We start from the raw sequence: 12,261 nt of genomic DNA on the forward strand, positions 1-12,261 counted from the left end.
CCGGGTTCGATTCCCGGCTGGGGCAGATATTTGTTTAAACACAGATATTTGTTCTCAGGTCTTGGATGTGCCCGTAAAATGGCAATAGGCCCGCCCCCTATTACATTGGGACTAACATTCTGGCGAAAAGTGGGTGCAGCAATGCACCTCTGCCTACCCCGCAAGGGAGTGCATTAGTACAAGGCGTGAGTGCGTGTGTGTGGTTCACCTTGGAAGCTTTTAGTTATCGCATGACTAGTATCCTTACTAATATTATAAATGCGAAAGTAACTGTGTCTGTCTGTCTGTTACTCTTTCACGCCAAAACTACTGAACGGATTTGAATGAAATTTGGTATACATATGGTATAGACCCTGGGAAAGAACATAGGCTACTTTTTATCCCGGAATTCCCACGGGAAAACTTTTTAAGGCGAAGCGAAGCTCGCGGGAACAGCTAGTTTAAAATAAATACTAAGTAGCAATCCAATAAGTGCAGAATATTTGGCCTTCAGAATAAAATGAAAGGTGTACATAAGAATACATACTGTACATGTTTACATACAGGGTGTCTATACATCTATGTATCATCATCAGCCAATAATCATCCACTGCTGGACATAGGCCTCTCCCAAGGAGCGCCACAACACTCGGTCCTCGGCCTTCCTCATCCAACCACTACCCGCCACCCGCCTAAGGTCGTCAGTCCAGCGGGCAGGAGGGCGTCCCACGCTGCGTTTGCCTGTTCGTGGTCTCCACTCGAGAACTCGTCTACCCCAACGGTTATCGGTTCTTCGGCAGATATGACCAGTCCACTGTCACTTCAGCTTGCATATTTTGACAGCTATGTCGGTAACCTTAGTCCTCTGACGGATAACCTCATTTCTGATACGATTCATCAGAGAAACCCCAAGCATAGCTCTCTCCATAGCACGCTGAGCGACTTTAAATCGGTGGACCAGTCCTACCGTCAGTGTACATCTATGTATGTATAATAGATATTATATTACGTGTACATGATATCATCGTTAAATGACACAGACAATCTTATCATTATCAATTATAAACTTCGCGAGAAAGTAGAATACAATCAGTCAATATCAGAATCTTATTGATAACGCACAGCACAGGATATGACATGAGGCCAAATTATTCGTCATTATCATATTTATAACGATTTCATCAGTATCATTTAAATCAAGTGCAAGGAGCGGTGGTAGCTCAGTCGGGTAAGCGCCCGCTTCTCACGCCAGAGATGCGGGTTCGAATCCCGGCGCTGACATGTACCAATGAGTTCTTTTCTGAATTTAAGTACAATGTATACCATCGCTCTTACGGTGAAGGAAAACATCGTGAGGAAACCTGCATATCTAGATTTAGCACATCTAGATATGTCAACCCACCAACCCGCAGTGGACCAGCGTGGTGGAGAAATGGTCCAAGCTTAGGAAGGCAGTTTAGACCTTGGGGATATGCACAACGGTTCCATTCGAGAGAGCCAGGTGCAGGTACTTACACCCCTACAAAGAATAGAATAGAATTGGTTTACTGTCAAACCGTTTTAAGTTCAACCTATAAATAACAACTATTATTGTGCCAATGAATAAAGTTGCAAATCTTCTAACCAAAATAATTCAAAACAAGATCTCAGTTATAGAAGTGGTGTGTTTATTGTTCGAGGCGTTTCTTTTGCACTATTGTTCGTTTATTTTTAATCTAAGCACCCGAGCATGTATTATGTTACTAGCTGTCCCCGCGCGCTTCGCTTCGCCTTAAAAAGTTTTCCCGTGGGAATTCCGGGATAAAAAGTAGCCTATGTTCTTTCCCAGGGTTTAGACCATATGTATACCAAGTTTCATTCAAATCCGTCCAGTGGTTTTGGCGTGAAAGAGTAACAGACAGACAGACAGACAGACAGGCACAGTTACTTTCGCATTTATAATATTAGTATAGTATATAGTATTATGTTATTAAATTAATTTCAATTCAAATTGACAAAAGAGTTAAATTTAATTGGATTTATTAATTGGTCTTTTCTAGGGCATACGTGACTCTAAATGGTGATAATTTTAATGGGTTGTGGCGTGGCGGCGTTAATAGTAACAATGTAATTTGTTTTACGTTAAAAGTATAACTAATATCATTTGTTATTTCGATTGAAATTGGTATTGACAAAAGAGCCGCGAGCACAGGATTCGAAACCTCCGTTTACGTTGCGTATCGTCAAATGTCACTGTCAAAATGTAAGGCAAATTTGTTAGTTCCATAAGTGGCATTTGTTTTTTCCATGTTAGGTGGAATTTCACCAAACGCTAAACGTATTTAGTAGCCTGTCATACCTCTGTCAGTTAGTACAAAATGTATTTAAAATTTGATTTAAATACGTTTAGCGTTTGGTTAAAGCGCCCCTTCGTGTAGATTCGAAAATAGTATCGAATCCTATGCTCGCGCCTCTGTTGCCCGAGCACAGGATTCGAAACCTCCGTTTACGTTGCGTATCGTCAACTGTCACTGTCAAAATGTAAGGCAAATTTGTTAGTTCCATAAGTGGCATTTGTTTTTTCCATGTTAGGTGGAATTTCACCAAACGCTAAACGTATTTAGTAGCCTGTCATACGTCTGTCAGTTAGTACAAAATGTATTTAAAATTTGATTTAAATACGTATAGCGTTTGGTAAAAGTGACCCTTCGAGTAGATTCGAAAATAGTATCGAAACTTGTGCTCACGACTCTGTTTTTTTTCCATATGTATGTGTAGATTCGAAAATAGTATCGAATCCTGTGCTCGCGGCTCTGAGTTCCTATCACGTCACGAACCATTTCTATACAATCGAACTGGTATCGATAAATAATCTCAAATACTTACTATGAAAAAAAATACATCAGCTCTTCTAGAAGAGATTAAAAAACTACTTAATATTTTTGACCTTTAATTGATTCGTGTCGAATGTGGGCCAGCTTGATGGACTTGGCCTAAACCCTTCCTTCATTGGAAGGAGACCCGTGCCCCAGCAGTGGGGACGTGATGGGTCGTGATGTGATGATAAAAGAATTTATTTTTGTTCGTTCGCCTTTGTACTTTAGTACCTATTGTGTATGGATGTAATTTCTAACATTGATGTGTTACATTATCTCTTACTATTCTTCAGGCTACCATTTCATAAAAAACTCTTATATTTTATCCGTTACAAAGTTGTCGGTCTGTACCGCTTTCACTTTAAATCTGACAGGACTTGACAGGAGCTGTCATTTATATTGAGATTGGTTAGTCCAGTGCTATGAAAGTCAAAGTGACAGTGATAGATAGTTCAATTTATACTATCTGAACCAAGGAACATGTATTGTTTTTATATAACATGCAGAGAGGTCATATCTGAACCTTTGCACCTCTTACTGATACGATAAGATCCATAAGGGTAATCCCAAACATCCTAACTAATATTATAAATGCGAAAGTAACTGTGTCTGTCTGTTACTCTTTCACACCAAAACTACTGAACGGATTTCGATGACATTTGGTATACACATGGTCTAGACCATGAGAAAGAACATAGGCTACTTTTAATCCCGGAATTCCCGCGGGAAAACTTTTTAAGTCGAAGCGCGTTAATCTCGCGGGAACAGCTAGTAGATAATAATAATACACCCACGAGCAATGAAATAGTTCCAGTGACTTTTCCGTTTAGCACCAAATTACTGCTAAACGGAAAAGACTAGCTTAGTGACGCCGTCTGCAGAATATTGAAGTATATTTTAACAGCGCATCAGAATATTACCAACTGTGTTATTTTTTAAAATAAATGTTGTAAAAATTTCAGCCATTTATTTTTTCATTGCTCGTAAGTGTAAATATGCAAACGTCTATTAATAAATTATAGAGCGGTGGTGGCGTTATGGATAAGGTCTCGTCCTCTCAATCGAGAGGCCGTGGGTTCAAATCCTGGCCTGTACCAATGAATTCTTTCAATTGTGTTTTCAATTAAGGAGTTTAAGTACAATAATACCACGTGCTCTTACGGTGATGGAAAACATCGTGCGGAAACCTGCACATCTAGATTTTAGATGTGTATCCTACTTAAGTGCATTGTAGGTACTTATTCCAAAACGGGGATATGGTTTCGCAACCTATCACGTGAGTAGAAATATGCTACAAAAAGTGGGTAGCTACCCCGGCGATTATAGTAGTGAGTGCATATCCATGTTGTCGTCCTAAGGCATATCCATATATACTATTAATAAATTGCCACTTACATGCTGGTACGGATGCATCGCCGTTCTGTCAAACTGGTTCCTCAGTGGGCCGCGCGTCAGAAATACTCTCTGCGCTTTCTTATCTCTCTTCCTCCCATCACCAATCTCCAACACTTGGAGATCATCGGCCACATCATCTACCGCCTTATCTTCATCGTCTTTTTCCGAATATCCACTGTCAGTTGAAGACACCGAATCATTACGGTTATCCGTTTTGAAAGACTTCGAATCGTCATCTTTTGTTTTCGTAGAGTCTTCGCAGTCGTCGAGTATTAAGTCATTTGTTTTTACGCAAATTGATTCTATGCAGACTTCTGCGATTTCTGAGTCGATGTTGTCGTTTGGTTTCGGCTTTTTGGGTTTCTGGTTAGATTTTTCATTTGCAGGTTTGATTTCTACTTCTGTGAAAACGTCTTGTGCATTGTCGATGTCAGTTTTGATCGTGTTTTTGTTCTCATCTAGTTTAAGATCTCCTGTTTTAATACATATTTCTGCTAAGTCATCGTTTACATATTTGTCTTCAACGATTTTATTGTTTTTAGCCTTTTCCATAAGCGCTGTAACTGAGGTTACATTAATTGGCGCCTTTTTAAGGATTTTAACATTGTCACTGTCACTACATTCCTCTTCCACATTATCTTTTTCAGTTTTATTCTTGTGAAAGAGAGAGTGGATGCCTTTTTTCAGCTTTTTCAGGTATGATTTTTGTTTTTCGTCGGCCATTGTTGTGTGTTTCGATAGTGCCGCCATATTGTTAAAGGAAGACGCAGTCATCGAACATATTTATCTGAAACAATGGAGAATCATGTTAAAATTATGTTATAAGGCGTTTTGTATTAGAATCTACTTAAGATTAGAGGCAGTCACAATAGAATCTTCTGGTCCTCTTATACATAGAGAATATCGATGAAAAACAAGAGTGTTTAAGGCTTTTTGAGAGCGCCCATGTTCAGCTATGCAATTTAGCTCCAGACGAAAGCGAATGATGCCGTTGGATGGAGTGTAACGTTGACAGTTATTGATATTTAGTGCCCCTTGCACCAACAAATTAAATCTAGATTTAGTGTCAAATGTCGATTTAAGAAACGTCAGTCCATATAAAATTTGACACTAAATCGAGATTTAACACTAAATCTAGATTTAATATGTTGGTGCAAGTGGCCCTTAGTGATCATCTGTCGTTGTGCTAGTGTTGCAAACAATCGTTCGCTTTTGCTTTCATCTAGAGAGAATTTATAATGAATAACCCTATAGTGAGGACTTAGAGTTTTTACTGTTGTATAGTTTGTTTGTGCTGTTATCCATGTTGGTTGAAAATAAATATTTTTTTAAGTCGCTGATGATGATGATAAGAGAAGCTTTATAGATATTGGTCTGCAAGAGACGAAGGTAAATAGGCTTTTTTTCGGGTAGGTGTGAAAATAAGCTCACATTAAAATTTAATAAACTTTTATATTAAAATTACTCAAAAGTATAAATAAAATAATTAGTTGCAATATTATGAAAGAATAACCTTAAATACCTGCCAGAAATCATTATCTCCCTAATTGAAGCAACATTTCCTGCACTTCCTCACATAAACAATAAGTTAACCTCAAAACTAAGAAATGGAGAACATCAAGGAGTCTATTGCTGAAATGATGGGCCAGCTGAACGTGCGAATGGCCAGCTTCGAAGCACAAATGAACAAGGCTCCTGCATCTCCCTCAGCTACTGGACTGGCAACTGAGTTTGCGGCCTTCAGGAGCTTCACGGTGTCTGCATTCAACATGCTCCAGAAGCAGGTCGAAATGCTGGCAAGGGGCATGGATCACTTGGACATGCGCAGCCGCCGGAAGATCTTGCTTGTCCATGGGATTCCGGAGGCCAAGAAGGAGGATGTAGCGAGCACAGCTGTCCGGGTGATTGCACAGCACGTCGCGGGTCCTGAGCTCTTCTGCACAGACGACATTGCTCGCAGCCACAGGATGGGACGCATAGGTGACAAGCCAAGGCCCATTCTTGTAAAATTCAAGGATCTGGCACTGCGAAACAACGTGTGGTTCGCGAAGGCGAAGTTGAAGGGCAGTGGAGTCACGCTATCAGAGTTCCTGACCAAGCCGCGCCACGAAGCTTTCATGCAGGCTCGGCAGCGGGTCGGCGTGAAGCAGTGCTGGACGCGGGACGGCTGCGTGGTGGTGCTGGGCGCTGACGGGAAGCAGCATCGCATCGTGTCGCTCGCCGAGCTGGACCAGGTGTGTCCGCCGGCGAGCCTGAACTCCGGTGTGGTGGCACCAAAGGCCAGCGGCAGCAAAGCGCCGGATGCCTCATCGAGCTCTGGCAGAGCGAAGCGTACGGTCTCGAAAAAGTAGCGTATGTTAGGTCCATTTTTCTTTGTCGCCTTGCTGCTCTTCGAAACGATTTGCGTACCCTACATTTCCGTTTTTATTTTATTTAATTAAGTAATTTAGATTCAGTTTCGCTTCAAATTTGTTTTTCTTAAACGTCACGTCCACAGAGTACGTAATGTCACGTCAGTCAGTAGCATTAAAATTTTTGACAGTTGACGTTACCCGTGACATATTTGTCTGTGCATCTGTGATCTGTGTGTATAAACTTTTTTTTTTTCTTATTGTGTCTTGTTTGTCATTTCATTTAGTTGCGTTTGGAAATTGCTTCTATTTATATTTATTTTTTCCTGACAACTGGCAGGTGGAATGATAATTATAAAACAACTTGATTTTGTCTATCTATTTAAACATTATAATTTTAATATATATACATATATATTTATATTATTTATTTTATAAAGCATATTAAATGAGTTCTGATGGTTCTGATCACAATAAAACTTGTAGCAGTGGTAGTGAGATCCTGTTCGATTGTGTGTCCTCTTCTGATGATGAGTTAAACAGTATTGACAGCTTCCATAGTATCCCCTCTTTATCTGACAACCTTAACACTATTTTTTCCGATGTCCCAAAAAATTTCAACGTAGTTCACATAAACGCACAAAGTATTCCGGCACATTACTCTGAATTATTAGCTTCTTTCGATACAAAAAATATTCATGCCATTCTAGTTTCAGAGACATGGTTAAAACCGTGTCTGCCAACAACGTCCTATTCATTGCCAGGTTTCATCCTAGTGCGCAATGATCGTATTGGTAGTCGCGGTGGAGGAGTTGCAATCTACCTTCGCTCTCATATACCATATTCCGTGGTTAGTATGTCAGCTCAGCCTCCACCAGACAATGCCGGAGAGCATCTTATTTTAGAGATCACACTATCTCAAAATAAGACATTGCTTGGGGTGTACTATAATCACTCAATGTATAATCATTTCGTGAATTCCTTTGAAAAACTGCTTGAAAATTATTTTCCTGTCTATAAGCATATGATTATTATGGGTGATTTTAACACCTGCCTGCTGAAAAACGACGTGCGATCCTCTTCCTTCATGTCAGTAACACAGGCTAGCAATATGACTTTACTTCCCCTAGGTGCTACCCACCATTTCCCTAATTGTGTCCCTACTCTCCTAGATTTAATACTAGTTTCGTCTCCAAGTCATGTTGCCAAACACGGACAATGTGGGGCTGATGGCTTTTCCTATCATGACCTCATTTATTTATCATACAAAATTCGCCCCCCTAAGGCTAAACCTAGAACTCTCCTTCAACGCAATTTTGGTGGCATGGTTCTGGAAAACCTTCGCAGTGATGCGCGGGCTGCAGCTTGGGACGAGGTTTTTAATGCTGATACGGTGGATGAGAAGGTATCAGTGTTTAATTCTCTTATCATGCAGCTGTATGACGTCCATGCGCCCGTCAGATCCGTCAGGATGAAGCATTTCCCGGCACCATGGTTGACTGACGAAATCAAGATCATTATTAATCGGAAGGTTGCAGCAAAGTCCAAATTTAAATCTCGACCTACTGACCTTAATAGGGACAAATATACTGCGCTACGTAATCACTGCAATAAGGTGTGTAGGGACGCACAACGACGCCATATTCATGAATCAATTCAAAACGGTGATCCAGCCAAAGTCTGGAATTTCCTCAGGTCACTCGGAGTTGGTAAATCCCGCTCTCAAACTATTCCTAAAGATCTAGACTTAAACCTTCTTAACCAACATTTTACATCGTCAGTAGCCATGGATAGTGCAACTAAACTTAGAACATTGAACAATCTTTCTACTATACCAACTCCTGACTTTTCCGAATTCAACTTTAGCCATTTTACTGATTGTGACATTGAGAGAAGTATACTTGCCATCACTTCTAACGCTGTCGGTAGTGACAGCATAAGTCGGAACATGGTACTCCCTATCCTGGACATAATCCTTCCCGTCATATCCCACATATTAAATTTTTCCATCTCCTCTAATACGTTCCCATCCTCTTGGAAAGACGCTCAAGTAACTCCTTTGCCCAAAAAAGCCAACCCATCCTTTTCAGACTATCGCCCTATTTCCATCCTTCCTTTCCTTTCCAAAGTCCTCGAACGTCTCGTCCATCACCAGCTGAACAGGTTCTTAGTGCAGAATAATCTCATGAATCCTTACCAATCTGGATTCCGCCCAGGACACAGCACGGTAACGGCATTAGTAAAAATCACGGACGACGTTCGCCAGGGTATGGAGAACGGAGAGCTGACTGTGCTGTCGCTACTTGACTTCAGCAATGCTTTCAACACAGTGGATTTCGATATCCTCTTGGGGGTATTACGTTCTCTCAATGTATCTCCAACGGTAATTGACTGGTTTCATAGTTACTTGCACGGGCGCCGGCAGCGAATCCGTATTGAAGAGTCCTACTCTGTTTGGTGTAGTACTACGGCTGGTGTCCCGCAAGGTGGCGTGTTGTCTCCTCTTCTCTTCGCAATATTCATAAATAGTATATCCAACAACATTTCTTCTTCCTACCACCTTTATGCAGATGATCTACAAATTTATAACCATGCTCCAATTTCCGACCTCCCAGTTGCCATACATAAAACCAACACTGACTTGGAGTATATACTGGCGTGGAGTCAAAATTACGGTTTGAAAGTCAACCCAAACAAAACGCAGGTCATTATATTAGGCAGCCCCAGATTCAGCTCATTTGTTGACTACAATGCCCTCCCTCCAATAGTTTTTGATGGTGTCCACATACCTTGGAGTAAACAGGTGAAAAACTTGGGGGTCTACATGGACAATGCTATGACCTGGAAGACTCAGCTTGACGAGGTCAGTCGGAAGGTGTTCGCTTCTGCAGGATCACTCCGCAGACTGCGAAATTTCTTGCCCACAGCCACCAAAATTGTGCTTTCTCAATCCCTACTTCTTCCTATTCTAGATTATGCCGACTCATGTTATCCCGATCTTACCGAAGAGCAACTTAACAAACTTGAGCGCCTCCAGAATGTCTGTATACGGTTTATATTTGGTTTACGCAAGTATGACCATGTTTCAGAGTATCGCGCTAAGCTCAAGTGGCTCCCCATTCGCCTTCGCCGGAATACTCACATTCTTTCACTTCTTTACTCAATACTGTTTAACCCAGCGTACCCCGATTATCTCAAAGAGCGATTTCACTTTCGACATGAATCCCACAGCCGGGGTTTGCGTTCCTCACAAAACCTACGGCTGAATATTCCACCCCATACTACAAAATTCTTCAGTGACTCCTTCACCATACAAGCAATCACTTTATGGAACGATCTCCCACTTAGTATACGGAAAGCACCGTCATTGGCCTCATTCAAAAGGATGTTAAAAGACCATTTCCTCGGCTCTTGAATGAAGATCACTATATCCTCTTTAATATGCTTATTATTATATATAAGTAACGTGGTATGTATTTTATTATATATTAATATATATTTTAATATATTATATATTATGATGCTAGGTATATAAATTATATATGTAAATATATTGTAGGTAGTATATGTATTGGTATATTAAATATTTATGATATATTCTTTATTCCTAGTACACTTTACCCTTCTTTACATCTAAATATCCTTCCACCCAAAGGTTGTCTGGAAGAAATCGCTTTAAGCGATAAGACCGCCATTTGTACATATGTGTTAGATTAAGTTTTGTATTGTTGTCCATATTTTTGTGTGCAAATAAAGAATATCGTATCGTATCGTATCGTATCGTATCGTAAATAGTAAAACCAACAATCTATACATACATATGTATATTGTTTCGTTAATAATTCATTCAGTACATTCATTCAGTGGATTCATTCAATCGTTCATTCATGTCATGTATTCATTCATTCAATTTACTCATATTATTGTGGCTAGCTCGATACTGTGACCTTACAATAAACCTCTGTTTAAAGTCTAATTTCTTTAATATCAGTAACATATCCTAACGAAAATACAGTCCAGAATTCACACTGACCTGTATACATGCATCATTTTCATTCTTTTCTTCTACTGGTAGACTCAGTAAGTCTACTTAAAACAACGTCTAAGATAGATAGCCCATTCTCAGAATCAGGCAATCAATTAATTTGTCTTTGCTTCTCCACCACTTGAGATAACAATTCGGCCAAGAAACGGGGTCACAACCGCAAAGCAAGAGTTGGCAGACGTAATAGTTTTATTTATAGAAAAACAAAGATATTCCTTCCTGCACCCTGCAGTGATGACGTTTTAATTATTACGGAGAAACATAGTACAGTTTCACTGGATATTTAGCATTTACAGTCGTCGAAATATAATAGGCCCGTTTGGACAGCTACACAAATTTGTTATTTACTCTGGATTTCTTGATGAAATACATAAAAAGGCTTATTATTTAACTGCCGAAAGAAAAAAGAACTTTGAAAGCACCAAAAGTTACTTAGGCCCCCTTGCACCAACATATTAAATCTGTGGGACGTGATTGGGCCATAATGATGGATTTGGGGGTTCTCTCATTCAGGAATACGATACCACACATAGTACTAAGGCATGCAATACCGTAATACCGGTATTGCGTAATACCGGGATCCCGGACAAAATCCACGCTTTTTTCAATACCGGTATTGAAAGTTAATACCGGTATTGAAGTAATACCGGAATCGGTATTTTTTTAGGCTATAAATCAAGCGATTAAGATATAGTTAGCCTTGTGCTCCTATATAATATGAAAGTGCACTTGTTTTCAACCGTTACATGCGGTTTTTGGCCTTTGGTTTGGAAACCTACTAGTTGTCCATGCGTTCTAAAATTTTAACTCTAATACTCAATTCTCGTAAAAAATATTACATAATACAGAATGTGACTTTTTTCTTGTTGTATTTTGCCCTATACGACCTTTAGACAAAATATAGGCCATTTATAACAAGGAAGTCTAATACCGGTATTAATACCGGGATCCCGGTATTGAGTTCTAATACCGAAACTCAATACCGGTATTGAAAATATTACCGGTATTGCATGCCCTACATAGTACTGAAGCACATTGAGCTATTAACAGCTTTAATGAATTTACTAAAATGTAAATTGTGTAGAGTGGTAGTGGTAGCTGTCTTTATAGCCCAACTAGCTGTTCCCGTGGGAATTCCGGGATAAAAAGTAGCCTATGTTCTTTCCCAGGGTCTAGACCATATGTATACCAAATTTCATTCGAATCCCTTCAGTAGTTTTGGCGTGAAAGAGTAACAGACAGACAGACAGACAGACAGACAGACAGACAGACACAGTTACTTTCGCATTTATAATATTAGTAAGGATAGTAAGGATACAGCTACCTTACCAACACCCATAAACACACAAGCAATATAAAATCGCATTGCTAACCTGTCAAATCTGACGTAACTTGTATTGTACAGTGTCACAAACTTATCTGTTCCGGTGAGAGCGAACTAAATTGATCCATATCTCATTATTTACTAATGAATTATATATTGATGTAGATTAGATGGGTTTATTGAAACCACAAGAGCGAATTACAACTACTGGCAAACTTAAAACCTTATAGAATGAAGAAATATTACACATTTACGTGAGCTGTCACCGGAACAGATAAGTTTGTGGCACTATATCTGAATCTGAGAAATGTT

General features: G+C 39.8%; 2 protein-coding genes across 2 annotated transcripts in view; one reads left to right on the forward strand and one right to left on the reverse strand.

Annotated features, from left to right (window-relative positions):
• The window catches only part of LOC105385029, a 35,131-nt gene that overhangs the window by 16,113 nt on the left and 6,757 nt on the right, over positions 1-12,261 (reverse strand). Inside the window, exon 2 of the mRNA XM_048623855.1 lies at positions 4,230-5,016. Coding sequence (XP_048479812.1) covers positions 4,230-5,003 — 774 coding nt within the window. The 5' untranslated portion in view covers positions 5,004-5,016. The remainder of the gene's footprint in view (positions 1-4,229; positions 5,017-12,261) is intronic.
• Positions 5,636-6,799, forward strand: LOC125489125. Its single transcript, XM_048623856.1, has one exon. The coding sequence runs from the start codon at positions 5,837-5,839 to the stop codon at positions 6,578-6,580; it is 744 nt and encodes a 247-aa protein (XP_048479813.1). The 5' UTR covers positions 5,636-5,836; the 3' UTR covers positions 6,581-6,799.

The sequence above is a fragment of the Plutella xylostella genome, chromosome 11 (genome assembly GCF_932276165.1).
Source record: "Plutella xylostella chromosome 11, ilPluXylo3.1, whole genome shotgun sequence".
Taxonomy (NCBI): Eukaryota; Metazoa; Arthropoda; class Insecta; order Lepidoptera; family Plutellidae; genus Plutella; species Plutella xylostella.